This window comes from Alosa sapidissima, chromosome 8, assembly GCF_018492685.1.
Source record: "Alosa sapidissima isolate fAloSap1 chromosome 8, fAloSap1.pri, whole genome shotgun sequence".
NCBI lineage: Eukaryota > Metazoa > Chordata > Actinopteri > Clupeiformes > Clupeidae > Alosa > Alosa sapidissima.
The window spans coordinates 14,979,111-15,004,326 of record NC_055964.1 but is presented as its reverse complement, the minus strand read 5'-3'; the positions used below and the strand labels follow the sequence as shown (position 1 = coordinate 15,004,326).

Below are 25,216 nucleotides of genomic sequence, written 5' to 3'. Positions count from 1 at the left end.
ATAAAAGTCCCAGCCATATCTCATGCATTCAGCATTATATCTCCAGAACGGCTTGACGTACATGCTTCAAATTTGGTACGAGTGTTTTTATGGACTCAAAGATGAAGTGAGTTGAAGTTGGAGGTTGAAGGTCAAATGTCAAGGTCAAAAACACCTTGAGTGTGATATCTGAATATATGTCATATCACACAAGATTCAAATTTGGTTACTCCAAAAGCACCTTTGCAGGTATCACAATTACCCTACCAACCAGCTAGCAGCAAACTCAACACCCTAATCAGCAGACTGCATCCCCTCGTGTAATTCCTCGGAATTGCATTTCTAGTTATTCATTCATTCTGCATATCTTTGCTATCGTTTTCTTTCAATAATGTCCAATGGCTTAAACATTGTCCTTTGTTGTTTGCTTTAGGCCTACCTTTATATTTTAGCCTACATTATTCAACTCACGTACTGTCATCTGATCTTGGGCACTGCCAGTCAAAAAAAGCAAACAGGTGGCGCTCTGCACCTCTTTACGCAACTCCGACGCAACACTAAATATAGAATATCTATAGAATATCTATATATAGAATAGATATATTCTATATAGAATATCTATAGCCTACATTGTATAGCTTACATTCAAATATTACCTTTCTGTTACGAAGCTGGGAATAGGCCTATGAGCGCAAATTAGGATGTAGTGGAGGCTAAACGCGAGTAAACGCAGTTTATCCACCTCTGAAATTTCAGAAATAGAGTTTAGGCCTACCCACCTCTTATTAGAGTTTATCCACCTCTCAAAAGAGTTTATTCACTTTTAACATTCAAAACGGTATTATCCAATACTATCCTATATTCCCAATACTGTACAATAACCTCCACCATTATCAAACATGTTCTGAATGCCTTTTTAAAAAATCTGATACCGCATGGCGCAGTCCACCTCACCGAGATTGCAGAATTCATAGTTCACCCACCTCTTATTTTATTATAGTACACTAAATATACTAGTTTACTTATAGTACACTAAATATACTAGATCACCTGTAAGAATGTTTCAATCATTCTATCGTAGGTCTTGGTGTTTTTTTTAGATATTATGAAATAAGTAAGCTATACGTTTTTTCACTTTCTTAAGTGGGCTATAGTTCTCATTAGCAGTTTTATGCTAAACCATGAAACATTAAGCTGCGTCCAAAAACGTCTTTAAACATCTTCTGATATTGATCATGCATATGGCAAAGAAAGACATGATCGTTGGTCTTGGAATTTTGATCGCACTTAGACCTCAGATTACTTGTAGTACCCAGGCATTACCACAAGGAAATGGTCGTACGTCAAGTTTGAACATGACGTGGAGATAAGCACTTTTCCACGTCAAAGACGGTTTTTATAAATCTGAGCGTTGGCATGGATTTGAGCGTACGCTGCACGATCAAATCTGTGCGTAAGAACGCTTTATAAATGAGGCCCCTGATGTAGTAGTCTAACAGTGAGAGCAGTCACGCAACCTAAAACTGCTGCAGGCTAACTTTAACTGAAGGGGTAGGTTGTGCCCCTCCTAAAGACTGTTCTGATGTCACAACTTTAGGCTACTACTGCGTTCAAGCCTATACTAGTTGTAGCCTACGCAACAACAGAGCGTTCGGATTATAGCCATAACTCATTAAAAATGACATTTGGGGAAATATACTTATTTTTCCTCAGGCGTCGAGATTCATCTTGAACGCCCTATAGAGGTATTTGTTTACTCTTTTTCCATTTCTCATTTTTGTATTTTGTTGCACATTGAAATACTGCTCTTAGAGCATCTGGATACCTAACGTTGAAATACATTTTGGTTGAGGAAAAAACGCATTCTTGGATTCCCTCACTCATTCAGACTTATCGTCATAAATTAGCGATGTTGAAAGTTGTATTTTTTATTTACCTCGCCGCAGTGGCACATTCTCGGTCTTTGAGGAAGAGACAAACTTTATGTCCAGAAGTGTGCGATGTGTCCCGCTGTCCCCCGCTTCCAGGGTCATGCTACTACGGTGCTGTGAAGGATTATTGCGGTTGCTGCATAGTGTGTGGTGCTGGAGAAGGAGCCATCTGCGGGGATGGAGGCCATGGCATTTGCGGCGATGGAATGACTTGTGTAAACTCATCTGGAAAGCGCAAATCTCGTGGTTTCTGCGTGTGCAACAACTCAGAGTCAGTGTGCGGTAGCGATGGGAGAACTTATCCAAGCCTCTGCAGTTTAAGAGCCGAAAACCGACGAGCTGATCTCAAGGATATCCCGTCAGTGATTTTGATTCAGAAGGGGCCTTGTGAAACAGGTGTGTGAAAATTATTTGCATCACTCTTTGTCCCTAGTGCATTTACAGCTGATCTTGATCTCTGCAATGTAATCTGTGAAGATGGGATATAAAGCCTAAACCCCTGTGTTGAAGATGTTACTGCATGCAGTGACATCACCTATTAGGCAGATCTTTGGAAATGAGTGGAACTCGAGACTCACTCTCTCATGAGTTTCACTTCAGAAAGACAAGTTATAAGGATATGACCTGATATGACCTGACCTCTAAGGACAATGACAGAATGATACCTGATCCAATTGTTTCACGGTCAAGTTAAATGTCGAACATACATGTCGACATGGGTGCACAGTCCCAATACTGGAGGCTAGACATGTTTTCATCACAATATTTATGCGGGAATGTACTACTACTATTATTACTACTACTACTACTACTACTACTACTACTAATAATAATAATAATAATAATGATGATACTACTACTACTACTAATAATAATAATAATAATAATAATAATAATAATAATAATTAGCATAATAATAATAATATAATAATAATATATATGCAAAATTAAATATTTGAGAGCTATTACTACTGACCAACCCTGAAATTGAGCATGTGCATTACAGAACATTTATACAGCAATGCTTAAAATGCAATACTATCACTAAAACTGACATAGAACCATATATATCTGCAGGGGGGAAACCCACCCTTATCTTTAAAAAGCAAGCACAGGCACCAACATGACTGTGCTCCCACCTCACGCATTTCACTCAAAGCTCTGCATGCTGTCGCTGGAAGGGTAGCACACCAATAAAAGAATTAGGTGATTAGAAAGATTAATCACTTGAGTCCTGAAGTTTAGCTCACATAGTGAGTAGCTCACTGGGTGAGGAGAGCGTGTAATTAGAAGAGAGAATTTGCAGTGCATGGCAGGACATCTCTACATGAGATTGTATTTCATTACTTCACAGTGACGCCAGAGTCTTCCAAATTCTGAAATTGCCAGCGCGAGAGAGAAATGCTGCTACTGTCACCACAGGAACACATATTAATCATCGGTCCTTGATTAGAAAGCTTGTTGAAGCATGTCAAAATCTGACCAAAAAAAAAAAAACAGTCTGAATTGCAACCCAGGCCAGTAATTTCCCATTTCTCAGGCTAAGGAATGCTAGACAAGCTAACTATTACAGTATTCGTCAACCAACCCACACACAATTATGAAAATGACTGACATTCACTGCAATCAGCACAGTACAGTAGTTAACAGGCTAAACCATGTCATCCTACAACCCCAAAACAGAAAAAGTTGTGACGTTGTGTAAAATGTGAATAAAAACAGAATGTAATAATCTGCAAATCTCTTAAACTCATATTTAGTTGCAAAAAGGGCACAGACAATATATCAAATGTTGAAAATGAGAAATGTGACTATTTCATGGAAAATATATGTTAATTTTGAATTTGATACCAGCAACATGTTTCAAAAAAAGTTGGGACCGGGGTAACAAAATGCTGGAAAAGTTGTGTAATGATAAAGAAAACAAAAGGAAGAATGTTTCACAACTAATTAGGGTAACTGGCAACACGATTGGGTATGAAAAAGAGCATCCAAGAGAGTATTTATCACTCTGTGTAAACCTGTGTGCACAAATGATGAAACAATGTGATTTTAATGCTTCTTAACAAGAAATTGTGACATATTTAGGGAGTTCATCATCTACAGGACATAATATTATTAAAACATTCAGAGAATCCAGAGAAATCTTTGCAAACAAGGGAAATAGCTGATTTGAAAACAAATTGGATGGCCGTGGTCTTTTGGACCTCAGATGGCACTGCATCAACACCAGACCTGTTTCCAGACCTGTCATTGTATTAGCTCAGGACAATCTCTGATAACCATTGTCTATGTGCCCAGTTTGATACTCAATTCCAAAACTACAGGCAAAATTGTAACAGCTAGAATTGTATTGAGACATGATACAGAAAATACCACCCTCTTATGTGGGCCTGAGCTTGTTTAAAATGGACTGAGGTAACGTGGAAAAAGGTCCTGTGGTTAGACCAATCAAAGTTTGCCATTCGTTTTGGAAATCATGGACTCATCTGGGCTAAAGAGGAGGGGGCCTATCCACGACCTCCTACTGACTCTTTGGATTGGATTTGGCTTGAGAATTATTGAATGGAGTTAGTGGACTGATACTCTTAATATTTTCATCTTTACATTGAGGTTATAGTTACTCAAGAATTTGGTCCATGCATGGAATTATTTTCTGAGCTTTCAAATTGGCATTGAAATTATATGACTGAAGTATTTGGCCAATGCTATATTTATAATTCTTTTAAATAGATTTTTTAAAGTTGGGTAGGTTGGAGGGGATCATATTTTTTACTATCTTCACTAACGCGCTACTAGTCTTACAAATTGTTAGTGTGTGATCTTTAAGTTATTTTAAGGTATTTTTGCGTTTGCCAGTCTGTTGGCTATTAATGATTCATATTAATGATTCAACAATATTCCATTTGTTACATTTGTTACAACACGGTCCAGGGACGACCTTGAATATTTCAGGAAAACAATGCCAAAATGAATACTGCACACATACTTAAATAGTATTTCTCCATAGGAAGAATCCAGGTGCTAAGATGGCATGTCTGCAGTCCAGATTTGTCAAATTAGGTGCATAATGGAATGAAAAGCATGAATACCCCATACTGTTGAGCAACTGAAATCCTATATCGGGGAGTAATGGGACAACATTTCATACTCAAAACTGTAGCAAATGGTCTTCTCAGTTTCTAAACATTTACAAAATTGTATTAAATGAAGAGGTGAAGCAGCACAGTGGTAAACAAGCTCTCGTTTTTTTGGAACATGTTGCTGGCATCAAATTCAATATGAACATATACTTTCCATGAAATAGTCCAAATTTTCATTTTCAACATTTGATATGTTGTCTATGTCCTTTTTGCTGCTAAATATGGGTTTACAATACTTCTATATTATGACATTCTGTTTTTATTTACATTTTACACAACGTCCCAACTTTTTCTGTTTTGGGGTTGTAGAAATAGAGGGATTTTATACACTGGAGCATTCCATGGCTTGTCTGTAAGTCCCCTGTCTTTCAGTGCTCCCTGATTCTAGTATTTTGGCTACTTTCCAAGCTGTGCACATCCATTTGGCCCTGACAGGTGTGCCGTAGGGGATACTATCCCTGAAAGGAAGCAAAACAGCATATACCACAACCTGTTCCATGCTGATCCGAGATCCCAACAGGCCCACGTTTCTCCCTTGCCTGTCTTCATAGCTAAATCATTGCTTTGCATACAGAAGGTTATATGTAATTTAGGTGTTAGGAATGAATGTGCTTCCATGGGTTTTAACAGTTAACATGCAGAGTTTAAAGAAATGGTTTCAGAATATGTCAAGGGGGAGTCTAGTGAAAACTATTGTTGGCTTGTATCAAGCACATTCTTTTGTAGCAATCTGCCAGAACATGTATTTGTGATTCTAGAGAAATCAAAGCACGGGTGGCCATTCATGCAGCTTATATTCAAAACACATTCACTGGAGTCAGTACTCTGTTATCACACATCAGTGACATTTTGTCTTTCAAGTTATTGTCTGCTACAGCTTTGTTTACGGCTTCTGCAGAACTGGCTTTGCACCGTAAGAAGAACAAGTTCCAAGGCACTCTCTGTTTCAATGTAGTTAAAAACCCTTTATTTACATGCCCTATTAATTTTAAACCTTTAAAAACACTCCGACACGTTTCAGCATCAAGCTTTCATCAGGGAGTCAAAAACATCAGTTAGTCTTTACCTGCCAATCACTTTTGCACATGCAAAGCCCATGAAAGGCAGGGCATGACTTTCAGTAGGGTGGGAGGCCTATACCTGTCACTAAATGTAGCTTATAGCAATGTAGCAATACAACTCCCAGAGCTATAGCACTAAAATACTTTAGAGGCATATTTGTGCAGAGTTCTAGGGGAATTCCCCCTGGAGGAGTATGGAGAAGAAGTATGCTGCTGAGGTTAGCTACCGCTGCTTACCTCAGGGAAGGTAAGGCTTTTGGTATCCAGGCCCAGATTACCTCCTGGAGGAACAAGCCTGCTTGCAGTCGGTACTACCTGGGTGATAAGTACCTCACGTAAATGTAAAACAGGAGAGAGAAAAAAATCCCTTAGCAACAGAAATAAATAACTGACACAAGGTGGTCGCCCCAAAAACAACACATATCCAGTACCTTGGCTCTTGAAACATGTTGAACATTTTTTTCTTGTAAAAAACATTTTGTTCTTAAAGAACTGAACATGCTGTACATTCAAATGTTTACTTGGATGGAAACAAGGCATATCTTGCCCTTCGTGCCATATATTGTCACTACATTTTAATGATGAGGATTGATTCGATTCATCTTTAACTCCCTGGCAGTCATACTGAATATTTTATGAATCTTTCTCTCAATGTTATGGTGGCACCAGTTACACTTTGTTGTGGTTTCCAATCAAGCAGTTTGTAAACCTCTATTTCCAGGTTCCCAGGATCCAAGCAGCATGCGCTACAAGTTCAACTTCATTGCAGATGTGGTGGATAAGATTGCCCCTGCAGTGGTCCATCTCGAGCTTTTCCGCAGGTAAAATGAGGATCCACAGGGGCCCACTTACCTACTGAACACACATTTGAGGGTAATGGGATGGTAGTCATGTTGATATGCAGAGAGACCTCTGCAGTAACTGGGGAGAATGGAAACACACCCTAATGTCTCCAGGTTGCTGAAAATAGCAGTTAAATTATGTGCATTTTGTATGAAGTGATCTACATATTTTGCATTTTTACTAGATTCCACATTCAGTTGCAAATAAGTAAATTAATTGCCTTCAGGATCACACATTTTGCAGTCCATCTCATGATTTTCAAGCAGTTCAGAGTGTGATTAACAGTCAGTTGATTGGAACTTTTGGAGCAAAAAGAGACATACTGTATACAGGAGAGTAATGTGTGTAGAAGATCAGCTGAACAATACTCTAAGGGGCTGTTTCGTCAAGTCAAGCTGATGACTGTTAAGAGGAAGCCGCACTTCTATTAACCGCATGCTGGTTAAGCCTTAGAACTTCACACCTGGGAAAAAAAAGACCCGGCCATATGAGCATGGACATAAATTACAGGTAGAGGCCAAGAAAAGGTCATGTGCTACTTCATATTTACGCCAGAATTGATAAACGGAACTCAGCTATGAAGGGCCAAAGAGCAAGTAATGATACGACAACCTATTTTATGGTGAGATGAAAATGTACACAGTCCAACAAATACCCTTGACAACGCTCCATTTTATTTGCCTTGTAAAATACTGAAACCCCCAGGTGATGATCTTTGATGTCAAGGTCTAGGCCTACTATACATTCATAAACAATATATTAAATGTTCAATTATGAATGTTTTTTTCCCTCTCAGGATGCCATACTCCAATCAGGAGGTGCCTGTGTCAAGTGGCTCTGGGTTCATGGTTTCCGAAGATGGTTGGATAGTGACCAATGCCCACGTGTTGTCAAACAAGCAGCGCATTAAGGTTGAGCTCCAAAATGGCGCCCAGTATGATGCAATGGTTAAGGATGTGGACCCAAAAATAGACATTGCCCTTATTAAAATAGAGTCCGAGGTAAGTGTCTTGGCTAAATGCTAAAGGCCTCTATGGGCCTATTTCCCGTGTATCGCTCAAATTTATGCTGTTGTGCCCCTTGTGCTGTTGGCTTGTCATCAGTGACTAACGTCAAAGTGGCAGTGAATAAAATAGGCCTCAGGACACAGTCCAGCAGATGTTCCTGGGGAATGGCAGGGAGGGCTTTTGCTGACCAAAATTAGATTCCATTTCTTGACACAGTCAATTTGTCATTTGCTTTTTTCTCTGGGCCAATTGGTTCTGGTCGTATAAATTCAAAATTCCAGTTTGTCTCAGCATTCGCAAAACACCACCAAGACAAACACATCTGTTACAGCTGTGACAGCCCCCGTTGGTAAACAGGGTCTGTGTGTATTATTATTAGGGGGGATTTCTAAGAAAACTGCTGCAGGCCCTGTCCAGAGATGTGACATTTTTTTGTGACTAGTAATCACATTAATTCAAGCAAAGACTCTTTTTTTTGGTGCAAAAAAGCTTTAGCAGATAATGCAAAGTGAAATGATCGGTGACAGCAAATGGGAGTCCTACACGCTGTGCAGACTATCAGGCCCCAGTTGTTGGCCGCCGACTCCTTTCTTTAATGGGAGTCAGCTTCGTGCCCTTGAAGGGCTGGCAATAAAACATGCAATAAAAGTGCGCCCTACCTTGGGCGGGCAGGTAGGGGGAAACAGGCCGTGACAGGTTGAGACGTGATCAATCGTGAGGCCCTCTTGTTGGAGCGGGGGGCTTCTCCAGTGAGTCAGTCCAAAGGACCGCCAGGGATTATTCTTTATGAACAAGGCCAAAAGAAAGAAATTGCTGAGTTTAAGGTTTCATCCACAGGAGTGAGATAAGTAATTTATGTGTGTGGGGGGGGGGGGGTCTGGAGTTTGGAGGTGATGGTGGCAGTGGCAAGGGTGGATGGGGCTTCGAGGCAATGTTTTAACTTGTGTTGCCATTTGTGTTTGGTCATATAGAGCCCTCTGCCCGTGCTTATGTTGGGCCACTCATCGGACATTCGACCGGGGGAGTTTGTGGTGGCCGTGGGCAGCCCGTTCTCGCTGCAAAACACCGTAACCACCGGCATCATCAGCACCACACAGCGTGGCGGACATGAACTTGGCCTCAAGGACTCCGACATGGAATACATTCAGACCGACGCTATTATAAATGTACCTTTATGCTTGTGCATATTTTAGCTTGTTTTAGTTTGTTGCCAATGGGTTTTTATCTCTAAGTGCCTTATTTGCCATTATAAACCATTACACATTTCAACTATTCTTTCTTTTTGCAGTACGGCAACTCTGGAGGACCACTTGTTAACCTAGTAAGTATCCCTCTCATACTTGTCATTCTGAAAACATATTACCAATAAACCAGACTTTGCATACAATGCTTTCCCTTTTATATCCATGAGAGGCATGGAGACGTGGGTTGGTATTCCATTTACTCTCTTTTGAGCTCAAGGCTTTTGCTGTGGATTTTACTTCTTTTCTCTGTGGTCTCTGTGGTTTTACATCTGCCTATGTGTGGAAACTACCCCCCCCCCCCAAAAAACAGATGATCTGCAACCTCTATTATTCCCACTATTGATCTTGAAAAGGAAAAATGCAACCCTCGCCCTTGAAAAACGTTCACCCTTGTATCTGATTATTTCCATCTATAACAAAAGCACTTTATTGGAGGAAGGAGATGGAAGTAACAAAAAAGAATATGTACAAACCCCTACTGTGCTCTTTGGAAAGGGCATTAGACTGTTAGATGATACATGCATCTTCTGGCTGGCTCCTTAAAAGCTCTCTGCTGATTTAATGAAATGCTGTTTGATGGCTGTTATATTTCTGGTATTATTCATTTAAATTCCCCTTTTAAGGTCATCCCTTTCAATGCTTAATTGTTTCTGCTTTGTGCCAAAATTAGAAAATTACCATTTATAATGTGCTGCAGATGCACGAGACAATAAGAGAGAAAGAAACCGTGTGTTTGTTTCTAGTTATGTTTCTTGCAATTATGCTCCAATTATGTCCCTTAATGGCTCTATCTTTGTTTGTGATATGACTCAGAGTTACATGACAGATTTCCACTACACTGTTTTCGCTTCACTTTTTTTTTTTTTCAGGATGGCGATGTCATCGGCATAAACACTTTAAAGGTCACAGCTGGAATTTCATTTGCTATCCCCTCCGATAGAATACGACAGTTCCTTACGGAGTCTTACGACAGGCAAAGAAGAGGTACCAACAGACATATCTCATACCAGCACTCTAGGCAGCCAGTGCTTGTCTGTTGTCATAAATACTTTGATCATTTCTGGTCCATTTGAATGGGTGCCAGGAGCAGATGTGCTTCAGAGCTGATCACATCATGCATGGTGCCCACTGCAAATTCATACCAAGCTTGGCATCAAAGCAGGCCCATAGATATGGCTCATTTAAGATATTGTGGTTTTAATCTGTAACATCTTACTGAAATTGAACATCTATCATACATGATGAGTGCATTCAGATGACATTGCTGAGCATTTGCTGTTGCTCTTGCTGCATAAGTTACAAATGTGATCATGTTGGGTAGTTTGATAGTTACACAATACATTTTGCACCAGTGCTGCACAGATAAACGTACTTCAAATGCATTCACGCTTTATGACCTAAAGGCCTCAAAAATATCTAAACCTAGCTTTCAATTTCAGGAAAGACAATGCCAAAGAAGAGATACATGGGAGTACGGATGCTTCAGTTATCGTCTTCGTAAGTCATATTCATCCTTTGGTGAGACTGTATTACTATGCCATATATCTGCTGCTATCTTTACATACATTGTTTATATTCGGTGCATAAAGCATTAAATGCTCCCTTTTTACTTAATAGCCACTGAATGACTAAGATACAACCGATAAGGCATTACAAATCATTGGCTTTTCTGACATCGATTACAATAAATGATATGACAGTGTGGCTCTTCAGTAAGTGATTGCGATAAGAATTGTCACAAAATGTCAGATGAGTGCATCTGGATAAAATCTAAATTGCCTCTCATCTGGCAGTTTGATCAGGGAACTAAAGGAGCGTGATAAAGATTTCCAAAATGTGACATCTGGGGTCTATGTGTACGAGGTCATCCCAGGGACAGCTGCCGACAGGTAAAGGATTTACTTTTATCATTATCATTATTATTAAAAGATGTAGTGATAGTTGTTTGTGTTATGATTATTATCTGTTTTGTTTGTTCATGTTTTTGGATTTAGAATTTTTGTTATTTATTTTTGGATTAGCCAATCAAGTGTGAAAGAAAAACATTTTCAATTGCATTCACTTGTATGAAGAAAAGCCTAAATTATACACACTGTCTGTTAGATTTATTGATAAGTTGATGGCAACGGCATGTGCAGTCAAGGCGAAACACCAACTATACTGAGACTGGCGACATCCACATGCCTCAGAATACGCATCCAGATCAAATTAAAATGGAAATCATAGTTCAGAGTCAGTGGATCCAACATGCCTGAAATTCATAAAGGATTCCAGCTTTGTATGGGGCAGAGCTAGTCAAGGCAAATGCTTACATCAGGCAAAAGATAAAAGCCTGCAGGAGACCCAACCTGAGACACATCTGGTTACACCGTGGGAGGCCTCCCCTGAAGAGATCCCCCCTGCCTGCCAAATGGATTGGCAGCCGCTGCACTGAGCGAAAGGAGGCTCTGGATGCAACCAGACACTTTCAACTGGACTGGACCAGAATCCCTTACGGGTTCTGAAGGCCATCATAGTGAAATGGACGCTGGTGTCTGCAGCGCTCAATCCACCCACAGCCACACACACCCCAAACAACCCGTTCTGCCTATGGTTGTCGCATTCTGAATTCCTACTACAGACTAGTGAAATGATCTCTGATAACTAAGGTTTATGTTTCATGTATTTATCGACACACATTGTGCACTGATGGATTTGAAAATCGATCATGCAGCAGGGGGTCAAGGGATACCGTTATTGTCTCTGTCTCTTTATGATGTCTTTGCCAGTGTTATAGATGTAAAATACTGCATATCTTGTTCTTCAAACATGCGTTTTGCTTGTGACTGCAAACATTTACTTATGTTTCCAGTGAAACAGGCATTGATCCTTTGAGGAGCGATCACAATGCAAACACTAATTCTGAATTGTAACAGAGGAGCTATACTCACAAATGCAGTCACCTTTTGATAAAGAATTCCAGAGTTGGCAAAATCAGAAGAGTACAGCAGAGTGTGCAATCTTGTAACCACCTTCTAGCCCCATTCTAACTAAACGTATTATGTTCATTTCTCAGTGCTGGCCTCAAGAACCACGATGTGATCACCACCATCAATGGTCAGCCTGTACACAGCACAGATGATGTGATTGACGCCGTGCAGTCAGGGCAGCCTCTGTCCATGGTAGTGCGTCGTGAAAACAGAGATGTCATCTTAACTGTAGTACCTGAGAAAGTAGAATAAATGCCACTGCATTACTAACCAGCAGCTGTGTAGTATACATGTATATGAGTTCGATTTTTGTATATGTGATGCAATCTGGGAAAACCCTTTACATGGTGCAATTCTACCAACTTATGATTCTGATACCATCCAGCAACATACAGGATTTTGCTAGGGGAGTGTCCAGAACATTGCTAGGATGGTATCAGAATCTTAAAGGAGAAGTTCAGTGTGATATTGACCTAAAGTGTGTTGAAACATGATACCGAGTGTGAACTTTTGTCTCATAGCTCATCTCGGCTTGTTCCCTGCACGCCGAAATCTGGTGCTAGTTAGCCGATGCTACCAACAGGTTTTTAATGGGGGTGCCTCGGGCATCGGGCTAGCCATGCAAATAAATCACTGTTTTACACCATTTACGAGGCTCAAAGTAGCTCCACACTTCATTGGTAGACTTCCGAGGGCCCTGACATTTGAAACGAGACATTCAGAACTTTGAAAAAGCACTAGTAATTTATTTACAAGACGATTTATACAGACAGTACCTTCAGGAAGTTTACCGTTCGCCGCCATCTTGAATTTAGTCATGATAAGTCAAGCGACGAGTAAGAACGAACAGGTATGATAAGGGATCAGATTCCAAAAATAATTCTGTGGAAATGCATGGATTCCAATTGCTGGGATGCCGAGATGAGCTATGACACAAAAGTTCACACTCGGTATCATGTTTCAACACACTTTAGGTCAATATCACACCAAACTTCTCCTTTAAGATGGTGCAACTTCACCAGAGAGGGTTGAAACAGGGCAAAAATCAAGGATTTTGTGAAGGGCTTTCCTAGATCGCATCACATATGTGTGCCAGTACTGTTAGTCCACATGGGTGTGTATCTGGGAAGTTTTGTTGGTGTGATGAGAGTTTGTGTTATGTACTGTAGCATTGGTTATATCACTAAGATATGTCCTTAAAGTTGCTGTAGGATCTGAGTTTTCTCAAAACGCACAATTATGTCCACAACAGCAATCCTGCTTTGCTTCGCTATGTTACAATGACTCATTGGTGCCAGAATGGTATAATGAGATAGGGTAGGCCAGAGCTATAGTTAGTATGCAACCTTTAGTAATTATCTTGGCAACAGAGCACAGAAACGTATGACATTATCAAAACAATTCTTAACATTATGTTTTTAACTACATGACATTTTCAGTATTTTAACCTAAAATTCCTACTAGCATCAGTTAACCTTCCAGCTATATACAATGATTTCCAACCTAAACACAACAACAACACTCCCAACAACCAAGTGGGAAACTGACCTGGCCTTCTCACCCTACCCTGATTACTGGGAACAAATCTGTAAGAACACATTTACCATTACTGATAACACAAACCTACATATAGCAGCATTTATCCCCTGAATACTTTCCAGGCATATCTGGCATTCAATGTACTTTTAAGACACAACCCTACAGCATTTTTGTGTGGTTGCATGGACATCATTTTACCAAATGGCTAGGTTTGTTTACAAAGATACTGTGGTTTACAGTGAGTGAGTGTGGTGGTGCTGTTTTGTTAGTGTATGAACTATGTGAATTGTATGGGCATTTATTATTAACCATAAAGAAGACATCACAAGATTTTGTCCGTTTTTCTTTCATCAGACACACACTCTCAGTGGGTAGGCTATTTGAATGCTAGATGTGGTGGCAGGGCGGGGAATTGATTCGGTTGAGTGATATGTTGCCAAGTGTCTTATCGAATCATGTCAGATGGGAAGAATTTATCATTTATTTTTGAACCATTAGTATTGAAGATGCCAATTCCAGAAATGCATGAGTTACTTGGATAAAAGAACCACACTCTCAGTCTAGTGAATTGCACAGAGATGCAGTCCAAGCACTTGGACCCACATTTTAAAGGGAGTTTTAAGTCTGTGGCAAAGTGTAAGCACAAGGACCACCAAACACTATTTTCATGACAAAGTCATGAGCAAAGTCAGGCCAAAATGCTTGTGGCTTGCTCAAGGCATTAAACTGGGTGTGCTCGTGCACTGTTTGGGTGCGATAGAGCAAAGATGTGGAAGTAATATGCAAATGAGATATCAAAAGAAAAATTGAGGTCACGCTACCTCCACCCTCACCTCTCCTGACACACCATGTAGTGTGTGTGTGTGTGTGTGTGTGCGCGCCAGTATGGAAATGCCACTCTGCTTCTGAATCTCTCCAACAAGCTTTTCTCCCTCACAGTGGTATGCAGTTACCTCTGGCTTTGACCTTAATTTATTTCTGTCCTTCTCTTGATAGACAGCATGTAAGAACAGGTACAGGAACAGTGCCTAACAGCTTAAAGAATCATGTCCGATGTTTAATCACGGTTTACAGTTAGGAGTTGGGCGACGCAGCCTCATACATGGGATGTTAGCCTCGTTTTAAAAAAGTGGTACGAGAACTAGTCTATAACTAGTGGGTTAAAACAACCTAAAGGTCTTGCAAATAGTATTCATAATATCTCTACTGCTTGGGTGAAGAACAAAATAGAAATGCCCCTCTTTACCATGACAGAACACTCTAGATTTGCCTTTCCTTAGATTAAAAAGGTGACATGATTAAATGGTAATAATGTAGTGATTTTAATGTAGTGATTGTGTGGTGAGTTTAATAGGGGCGGCGCCATTTTAAAAGTAGGCCTATAAGCCATTGCAAATCCCATCATTGTCACAGAGGCACAGCACATCAAAGGTCTGCCACTGCAACCAACAAATTCTGATCAAATCCCCTCACGTGAGCTGGACTGGGTATTTATTTGCCTCAATCAAATAGAGACAGTTAACAGCTGTGGTGATGGGTTATGGGGCCTTTGAGAGATATCTGAAAGCTATACTTTAGAAAACATCATTAAACAGTCAAGATGTATCTCTGAACAAAATAGTAGGTGAGGCATCTGCCAAAACCATCACAGTGCAAACATATCTGTCCATCAATTCCCAATAAGACACCAATTCATGAATTATTTACAGCTAAACTGACAGTGTACACACTCACACACACATTCACACACAATAGTCATAAGTCATATTCAGGGTCACCCTTGTCATTAATATTGACAAAATTCAGTGAAAGACAAGGTCAATTTAATATTTCAGAGTTTAACAATACAACAGAAATCATCAGGCCAAGCCATTTCACTCATCAACGAAACATGACAAACAAAACCAAAAGTACTGCACTTGCACAATTTAAACAAAACAACAAGTAATAAATACAGTTAATTCTTGACACCGTTTAAAGCACACTTCATTCAAAGGTACTCTTGCCATGACCTGTTTGGTAACCTCAAAAGACTTCTAATTGTAGACTGAAAGAAATCAAGAGATTTGTCAATGGAAACATTTTGCAAGGTTAGATACCAACAAACTCCTTCTCATAGAAAGCATCAGTGGAATAACTATGAAGAGTCCTCCTAAAGCGCACTGAAACCACATTGCTTACCAACTCTATGACCTGCAAATACTCCACTAAGCCCTAAAGACAAAGCCCAGTCAAACAGCACTGATTTTTTACTTGCCGAGTGTTGGTAGTTATCCAGCTGTATTTTCTGAACGCTCCATTTGTCCTTCATAGGAAACACAACGGTTCCGCTGGGGGAGGCGATGTTTACTCTGGAGGCCTTCCAGCATTTCATGCAAATACTTTCATCCTATTTGGTGAGAGAATTTTAAACAAATACCTGAGGAGAATCTATCTATTCAGATGCAACGCCATTGAAGGGTGACAATGCCCAAAAGCCGAGGCTGATTGAAAATGTGTCACAGGTTTAAAAGCAATGAAGGGGGATTGACAACCAAATTGGCAGCAAACACAGGAAATAAAACAAAAAAACAATACAAAATGTGATGTCAATAGAGGGCTTGGCAAACATACAATGTGCATTACATAAGACCAAAGACATAAACTGTATGCACGTGAGAGGCCACCATCAATCATATCTCAGAATTATTTTAAAACATCAGTATGTATTCTCTTCAGTCTTTCAAAAACCGTGATGTAGGGGATAAGTAGTCACTAGAAGCAACCGAATGATACATCCTAAAGCAGCTTTAATGCATGCAGATGTGCCAAAAAAAGAACCATACAACTCCCCTTGATGCAACCCAATGACTACAGAAACATTGTACTGCAGAAACATGTTTCAACATTCTGTGCAACCCAAGCAGTGGCTGCTTTCTGTACAGTGCTTCTGCTCTGCCTGCTAAACCCACCCTGGGGTTGAGTCAGTTTCCCAATGTCAGTAGAAGGTGCACCAGTTGCTGCTATCACTTGGCATCAGACCTCCCGTGATCAGCAGAATCAGGTCGACGAACCACCAGATGCCAAGGCCGCCCAAGGTGAGCAGCTTGCCGACCGCTGTGCCGGTGTGACCGAGGCAGAAGCGGTCGACCCCGAAACAGCCCAGGAAGAAGGAGTAGAGCAGCGTGGTGATGAAGTAGTGTCCCGTGTACCTAATCACACATCAGAGAAAAAGGGCTCAATACAATTGAACAAGCAGAATTGACCGGCTATTTAATACCTATTCTGCTCCATTTGTACAATTTTCCACCATTGTGTTTAAGTAAAAATGATACATGTAAAACGTTAAACACTAACAAGTACAACATTTAAGTGCATTAGTATCACATAATCCCCAATTGCTTCCATCATCTTCCACTGTACCGCTGGTTTGAGCCCATATGTAATTAAGAGGCAACACATATCTTCCTACATGGGTAAACACTGCCACCTTGTGGTATCACCTTTGATTCATTTACATCCATTTGCACTACTAAGTTGTCATTTCTTTTTTACCATTCAGAATCATTCAATGTTTTCATTTGCATTACCATTGCATTTCCATTGACTGGTTATTATGCAACACATGGTAGATATTTGTTAAACAATTTCACATAGCAAATTATAAAATATAGATGCTTTTTCTCCCGAATTGTTTCAACCGTTCTATATCTATGGTTACCACACTGTTTAATAGGAGGTAGGGTAAGGAATTATATGGCTAATTAAAAACTTAAAATATCATAAAATGTAAGATCTACTGCCTATGTCCCTTACTTCCCAGACGTTCAATGAATTTACTGAATTTCATCATTTATCCATGTCTGGACAATGGGATTTTACTTTTCCATGACCGTAGGAATCCTATGTAATAGCCACAACAAATGAAACCCACTGCTCTGGGAATTACCCATTTGCCAAAACACTGGCTTTCCTACACAGCCCTGGCTCCATAAACTGAAAACAGACTCACACAAACACTATTGTAGCCAATCAGAAACAAGCAGTGTTATTTTGCACCAATGAACCTATGGAGCACTGAAGGGAACCTATTTTTTTGTTTTAGTTCAAATTTCAACAATCTCTTCCAGTATACAGTATCTAACCCTATTTTTAATGCTTCTAATGTGTGACCCCAAGGTTACAAGATTGTTAAGGACAGGTATCGGAGCAAAGGGAATATATTAAAGTATGTTGTAAGGTCAAAACTGTTTAGCAAGAAAATGTATATTAAGACAATACACCATTACAGTGTAGATAATGTAATTACATTCCTAATAAACCTGTTATGAAAAAAGTTCAGATGCCATATCCCATCACCTTCCTGTGACTTTTTGAGTAAATCAGCTAGAGAGTTGGATCTAAAGAATACACTATGATTCAAGGTTGCCACTTGTGTAATTGCACAGGTGCAAAAGCAGTGACATGGGGATTGAGATTATTGTGACGATTCTCAACTGTGCAAAGGAAAGAAAACATTATAAAATTATAAAATAAATAAATACTATAATATAGGCTATAAAAGTGGAAAGCATTGGGACAGTTATGTATCAATGGCCTGTATATGGCCCTGATCGGGGGCAGCCGTTGCCTACTGGTTAGTGCTTCGGACTTGTAACCGGAGGGTTGCCGGTTCAAACCCCGACCAGTAGGCACGGCTGAAGTGCCCTTGAGCAAGGCACCTAACTCCTCACTGCTTCCCGAGCGCCGCTGTTGTTGCAGGCAACTCACTGCGCTGGGATTAGTCTGTGCTTAACCTCACTGTGTGCTGAGTGTGTTTCACTAATTCACGGATTGGGATAAATGCAGAGACCAAATTTCCCTCACGGGATCAAAATAGTATACTTATACTTACTTATAATCTGGCATGGCACAAGATTGTTGTTCAAACGGTGATGACTAAATTTTAAATCTACAGAAAGTGGTATAGATTGTTTCATAAACTTTCCATTTTGGACAGTATTGTTATTTATTTGCTGCATGTACAGGGTGTATTAGCATACTGTATCATTGTGATGAGTCATATAACTTCGTTTATTTAATCTACTTTCACTTAACGCTGGAATGGATGCTGTAAATGGAGGTTAAACTGTTTTCTTCGTTAACCGACTTGTCTAAGAAACTGTGTAAGACAAAATTAAATCCTCATTCTATTTTATGTACTTTACTCTTTAAACAATTTTCTTTTAAACTATTGCCCTTTTAAGCGTTTATGTACTATTACTCTTTGCTTTTGTTTATGTAAAACACATTGGATAACCCTGTTTATGAAATGTGCTATAGAAATAAACTTGCCTTGCCTAAATCACAATGGCCACTGTCCTGACTTTAAGTCTCTGAAAATCCCTAACAACCTACCAAGGAAATTTCCATTTCAATTTAATTTCACTTATAGAGCGCCAAAACATTACACATGTCTCATGGCGCTTTATAGAATGTTAGACAATCCGAGAAAAGAAAAGAAGGCCCATGAGTAACAGGGGCGAGGAAAAACTCCCTAGAATTGGAGATGCATATAGTAAATGCATTTTGATTGTAAACAATAAGCACAAAATAGCAGTAATTGAACAGTGGTCATTCTTCCTTGGCATGGTAAATACTAGCAGTTGAATTCGAACAGGAATGTGTCACAGTTTAGGATTTATCAGCAGCTGTTCTTACTTGATGCATGGTTCTTTTCCTCTCAGAAACTCTCTTGGTCCCGCACATTCAATGTCTTCCAAGGCGGTGCACCACACTGGAGTAGTATTAACATCCTTGTGCACCTGGCCTCCAAACTTCAGTATGAAAAGTGAAAACACAGGTTAAGTTTTCTCTGATGTTTAATCTTATCCAAAATCATATTTTTTAGGCCTGGATTAGCGTGCATCATAACATCAAACCATCAAAATCACTAACTACTGAAGAGAATATCACTGACCTTAACGCATCCATGTCCAAGTTCCTGACGTGCGGTGTAATTACCAGCGTGATCGACGGGGTCTTGACAAAACACAAACTCGTCAGGTCTGAAAGAAAAACATAAGTTAGGCCTACTTTCAGCTGGGAAGGAAAAGCAAACTGTTAAATACTGAAAAGATAGCAGCTAGCCATTTACAACAAGGCATTTCAACACATCGTTGTAACATTAACTTGTCAACTCGACGTTGTGGTTGTCGGTCAAAAAAATACATTGTAGGCTACTTACAAATAACGACAGAGGACAACTGGTGATTCCCCGTTGTATTCATACGGTTCCGACTCACTCGGAGGTTCCACTACAGTAGCATTGGTTACGTTGTCGGCTTGGTCGACATATGTGGCTGTTGTTGCTGATAACGTAACTCCATTTCCAGGAGTGTCAGATGAATTATGCGAGTGGATTCCGTCCAGACATTGCAACAGCAAGACTGTTATAAGCAATACAAATTGGCCGCAGAGTAAAATGTAGCTGACAGATATCCGAAACATTCTGCTATGATCATTGATACATGCTGAGAAAAGGATGGGGTTTTAAAAGCTAGCTGGCTTGCTTGCTAGCTAGCTACGCTAATGTTCTCTTTTTCAACAATAGCAGTCTCTCTAGCTATCTGGTTTACAAGCCAGTGGGCTACTTCCTGAAAATTGGTGCACTGACTGTAGAAAATGATCATAATTTAGCACACGTTTCCAAAAGTAAGAACTAAGACCTTCATTTTGATGACAAGGTAGGTAACGTTAACGTCTACAATGTAAGGTGACAGCAGCAACCTAGGAAGGAGATCGCTTCCTCATGACGTCATTGTACGGAGGTGACGTTACATTAGAGGCAAGGGGGCGAGTTCGGGAATGTCATACAACTGCTGTGGCTTTTGGCTGCGCAAAGACATCTGTTCTAATTGATTACTACCCGGCTGCGATTAGTTAGGTCAACTACCCTTCTTACTGAGGTAGCCTACGCGCTTCTATGTATAGCCTAATTGTTTTTCTTTTTACCTCAAATATATTCATGCATCATGCGCCTGTTGCCACTAAACACACAATATGAACAGTAGGTTGTGAGCATAAGTTATTCACAGCTGTTCAGGGGGACACTACGATTTTTTGTTGTTGTTTTATCTCTGACACAAACATTATTTTCTTTCGTCAAAAAGTGATGAGTAGGCCTATGTTCATTTGCTTGAGTTAGGAAGTATGATCCTTTGAGGAGATTCACTATATTGACATAGATAGATAGATAGATAACTATACGGACTCATTAGCGATCATATTTCCAAAATCAAAATACAGAGAACCAAAATACAGAGAATCAGTGTAATAGTCATTTATTGAAGACTCCAACTTTAGGCTAATTGAGCGTTGCAACTTTTAACTTTGTACTTAATTCTTACTTTTAAGATACATTTCCAAGGTAAATTATCAGTAACAAAAATATGTTTTGACAGGCTACAATAGGCCTATTTTTTAGTCCCAGCAGAAGTTCAAACATCCAGCAAGAGCAGCAATCTGGTGCAACATAGTTAAAACAAATAAGCCTCCCTATATTCTCATTTAATTAATTAAGTGTAGTAATAGTGGACTTCGATCAGAACAAAATATAGACCTACACATAATAAACCTATTCATGTTGATTAGAATAGGAGGACCCCGCGTGGAATAGGCTCAGTTAGCCTATCTAATATTTGCTTTTAAGTTACATAGGTCTACATGATTGTATTAAATACAGTGGTTTCAGACGGTGTGAACATTTACAAAAAAAGAGCCTGAAGAAAATTCTGAAGTAAAAATAAAGAAGAAATAGCCTACATCCAACAAAAAAATCGTCTACTCTAGACCATATAGCTAAGTGTAGGCTATCTGTTTTTCAATGATGTTGAAGTCAGGCCTACTGGTACGAGGTAGCCTATTTCGCATTACTTGAGGCATTCCATTTCATTCCTGAAGTTTTGATGTCATTCGTTTTCATTCATTTTCACAAATTACCAAAACATCTAAGGGAAACCACATTTAAACCATGTTTACAATTTGGCGATGACAGATTAGATTATACACAAAGCCTTATTGTAACACATTAGGCTATACACTGCAATAACATTACAGTTCCACTCTAAAGTTTCACTTTGAAACATAGTCTGGAGATTGCACTGCAGGCGCCGTCTGAACATTAGAATCCCCTTCCACTGGTGTAGGGAACAATATTTTTCCCATCGTGTAGTCTTCCAAGTTAAGGTCAGATTTTCTATAAATCGCATCAGGAGTAGTGCTCCTGGGAACTTTTATTGGGAGAGAATAGGGCTTGCTCCTTGGGCGATGCCCCCATGTATTCATTAAGTGAAGTCGGTGTACCCAGGATGAGGCCACAGCTGCGGTAGCCACATAGGGGTAACGTAGAAAGCTTGCGCAGGGAGGGAGTCCTAGACCCTGGAGGACACAGATACAATTATTTGTGTGTGTGTGTGTGTATGTTGGGTATCGGACACTCAATGTGTGACCGACATAAGAATCGCAGAACAGCCATGCGTAAAAACGCACCACGTTCAATTGTGAATAGAATATCCTATACAGCACACCTGAGTGTACACCAGTAAAATCAGTGGACGAAACTGATTTGTCCTTACCTGTGGTGAAGACAAAGACGATTGTTGAACGTAAAAGGGTAATCCTGACGTTACATTTCTTCCCTGGGATGAAGGTGACTGTCTGTTTGTGTCCAAGGTGCTCATTCCCTCAGAGATCAAACTGGAAACGTTCCGTCCAAAGTAAAAGGGCGTTGGATGGATTAAAAAATTGTTAGTATTGTTAAGAGAATTCAGAAAATGTTGTTCCATTGGCCCTGGTGTGAAAATAACATGAGGTTGTTGCCGGTGATTTTTCTGGAATTCTTCCCCCTCGTTAATGGGACAATACTTCTCCGCTTTGGGTTCATTATCAAGACTCTCCTTGTGTTTCTCAAAGTTTGTCTCAAACGGAAGTCTTTGGGTGCAGACGTCGTGCTTAGCCTTTGAATGTTCATTATTTAAATGTGGGGTGTATGTGATTGTGGATACTTCAAATGGGTCTGCACCATCCTCGACAGTAAGATCCTTTTCATCTTCATCGCTATCAGCTTCGCTGTCACTAGCTTCTTTCAAACAGAATTGATTGAATACAGCACATTAAACAATAAACAAACAGTTATTCAAATTAATAATTTGTTTCCAAAAGGTTACAAATCCATATTCACATGGGAATCATTACAATTAAGAGCTGCCACGTTATTTAAACTGCATGTGAATTCGTCAAGCAGAATTTCATAATGTACTTGCACGGTGGTAGCCTAAATGTTTGGTTTCCGTTAAGCAATCAACAAAAAATATTTTAAAAACCTTTTAACGTGGATGTGACCACATATCTTGTTTGTGGAGAAGTGGATATTGTGCGATCCGCTGCAGTGGAGACGTCGTTATCTTTTGGGGAATTAAGGTCATTAGGGCGCGCTGTCTTCAAAAATAATTGTTTCCTGAAATACAAACGAAAGAGCTGTTAGAAGCAAACAACAGACTACTGTAAGACAACATGGAGAGGGCAGAGTTGCACAACGAAGCCGTACAGCTGTGGAAAATAAAGACAAGAAAGCAGAAACTGGGCCTAATCAGCTACATGATATACCTTTTCTCTCTTCTTCCATTTCCAGTGTCACGAAATCCTTTTGCAAATGGATTGTTATCAATCTTCAGTTGCGTTATCTGATAAATAAAATCAAAACTGTTGAAGATTCTTCCGAAAGAACACTTTTTTAGGTACAGAATCATTTCAGTTTCCACTTCACAGTGTTCCATGCATTTTGCTCATGCGTGTAAACGGCACTCTATTCTACAATGCTATGTGTGTAATCATAAATATTTAATGTATTGCGCAAAGAATGGATACCTTGTCGTTTTGATATGCTGTCACAGCAATAAATTCTGTCTCCGGAAAGACATATGTCCTGAAGGTACTATATGGAAGTTTCAGGATGTCATTTGCCCGCACAACATGGAACCTGGGCTGATACTTGTGCATAGAGTTTAGAATAGTCTGTTGAATGCATAAAGAATAAGATAAATTGACATTATTAAATCTACAAATTCCCAATAATATGCATTTGTTTTCTCCACAAATATGTGATTTATATGTGTTGTTTAATGATTCTTGGTCTACAAATGGGTAACCTACCATTGAATTCAAAGAAACTGTATGCTTCTCTAATTTAGGTCAATTATAAAGTTCAATTGCATTAAATATTGTTTAATACTTTTCTTCTAGGTAATACGTTTCCATACCAGACGCTGACAAATGGAATTATGTATATTGCAAGCAGCAAAATGTATATTATGGCCTACTTACAAATCCATGCTTGTCAGACATATTATTGGTCAACTTCAGTTTATGAAAACTGATTGTTTTGGACATCCAGTGTTCTCCCGTGGCTGGACTATCCGGATGAATGTACATGCGCTTGGGCATCTCTGGGTCCGCTTTCCCAGCCACCATCCAGCGAGAGTTTTGGAATTTGTATCTGCAGTCGTCTGATGCCACAATGTCCATTAATAAAATATAACTTGCTCTCTTGTCAAAGCCAGAGCATCTTACTTTAAATGGTGGGAACATTCGTCTGTGAGAATGTAAAACACATCAGCGTGCATATTTTAGATGATTCCATACAGGATATGTGGATAGGCCTATCATCCATGACCATCTAACTAAAAAATAATAACTGTTTATGTTAATACTAGACCATATGGAAGACTTTAAATCCGCAGTAAATATACGTATACGTACAACATTAAACTTTTAATAACACATAATTGTAGAATTAAAATATTGTTTTATATACAGAACATATTTACCTTCCGGATTTTGTGATCACCATTTCAGTTCCAAATTTATGGAATTGCTCCCACAAATCTATTGCTTCAATGTGAACCACTGGATCATCCTCAACCTCGGTCTCTGCTTCACGTGTTCTCAGTTTCACGAGCGGCGCAGCTTTAGCATTTTCTATCCTGAAGCCAGGCTGGATGCAGGTCTCGGTGTTGCCCATCTGGTTCTCCGCGTGTTTCACCGGTACGCACGGAAAAGACCCAAGAACTGGGACGAATGGATACTGTTGTACCAGCATTGCATTCATAGAGAAGTCTGGAAGTGTATGGTAAGTCATTCTCTCGCAATGCTTCGTTACAGTTAGCGTGTTTTCACAAGCCACTCTGTATCCAAACAATCTGTTTTTAACTGAAGAAAGACGCGTGTTCAAACTCATCAACTAGTGTTTGTTTGAAAAAAAGATGTAGAGGGACATTACCCGATGGAGTGTTGTTGCCTGTAAGGTTAGGGTACTTATTTCACAGTGATTTTACGGAAATTCTTTCGCTCCTTCTTATATGTTTGGCCACTCCATTGCGCAACCGTTGACCTTACCGAAGTTAACAAAACTTGACTTGATGGTTCAGTCCGAGCGCACTGATCCTATTGATCTAGGTGCGAAACGAATTGTTATGCCATCTTC

General features: G+C 39.7%; 3 protein-coding genes across 3 annotated transcripts; 1 reads left to right on the top strand and 2 right to left on the bottom strand.

Moving 5' to 3' along the window:
• Positions 1 to 1,601: 1,601 nt before the first annotated feature.
• Positions 1,602 to 12,695, top strand: htra4 (HtrA serine peptidase 4). The gene is made up of 9 exons (XM_042102155.1): positions 1,602 to 2,306; positions 6,836 to 6,935; positions 7,754 to 7,958; positions 8,936 to 9,130; positions 9,253 to 9,285; positions 10,078 to 10,192; positions 10,648 to 10,705; positions 11,002 to 11,097; positions 12,264 to 12,695. The coding sequence occupies exons 1-9, from the start codon at positions 1,889 to 1,891 to the stop codon at positions 12,427 to 12,429; spliced, it is 1,386 nt and encodes a 461-aa protein (XP_041958089.1). The 5' UTR covers positions 1,602 to 1,888; the 3' UTR covers positions 12,430 to 12,695.
• Positions 12,696 to 15,517: 2,822 nt separating this feature from the next.
• Positions 15,518 to 20,498, bottom strand: tm2d2 (TM2 domain containing 2). Its single transcript, XM_042102249.1, has 4 exons — positions 19,922 to 20,498; positions 19,655 to 19,742; positions 19,396 to 19,511; positions 15,518 to 16,907 (listed from the first exon to the last, which is right to left on the bottom strand). Exons 1-4 carry the CDS (start codon positions 20,182 to 20,184, stop codon positions 16,694 to 16,696), a joined length of 681 nt encoding a protein of 226 aa, XP_041958183.1. The 5' UTR covers positions 20,185 to 20,498; the 3' UTR covers positions 15,518 to 16,693.
• A 525-nt stretch (positions 20,499 to 21,023) lies between these two features.
• On the bottom strand, positions 21,024 to 24,754 carry tbx3b (T-box transcription factor 3b). The gene is made up of 7 exons (XM_042102244.1): positions 24,561 to 24,754; positions 24,058 to 24,325; positions 23,602 to 23,748; positions 23,341 to 23,417; positions 23,058 to 23,191; positions 22,311 to 22,816; positions 21,024 to 22,113 (listed from the first exon to the last, which is right to left on the bottom strand). Exons 1-7 carry the CDS (start codon positions 24,752 to 24,754, stop codon positions 21,808 to 21,810), a joined length of 1,632 nt encoding a protein of 543 aa, XP_041958178.1. The 3' UTR covers positions 21,024 to 21,807.
• Positions 24,755 to 25,216: the final 462 nt, after the last annotated feature.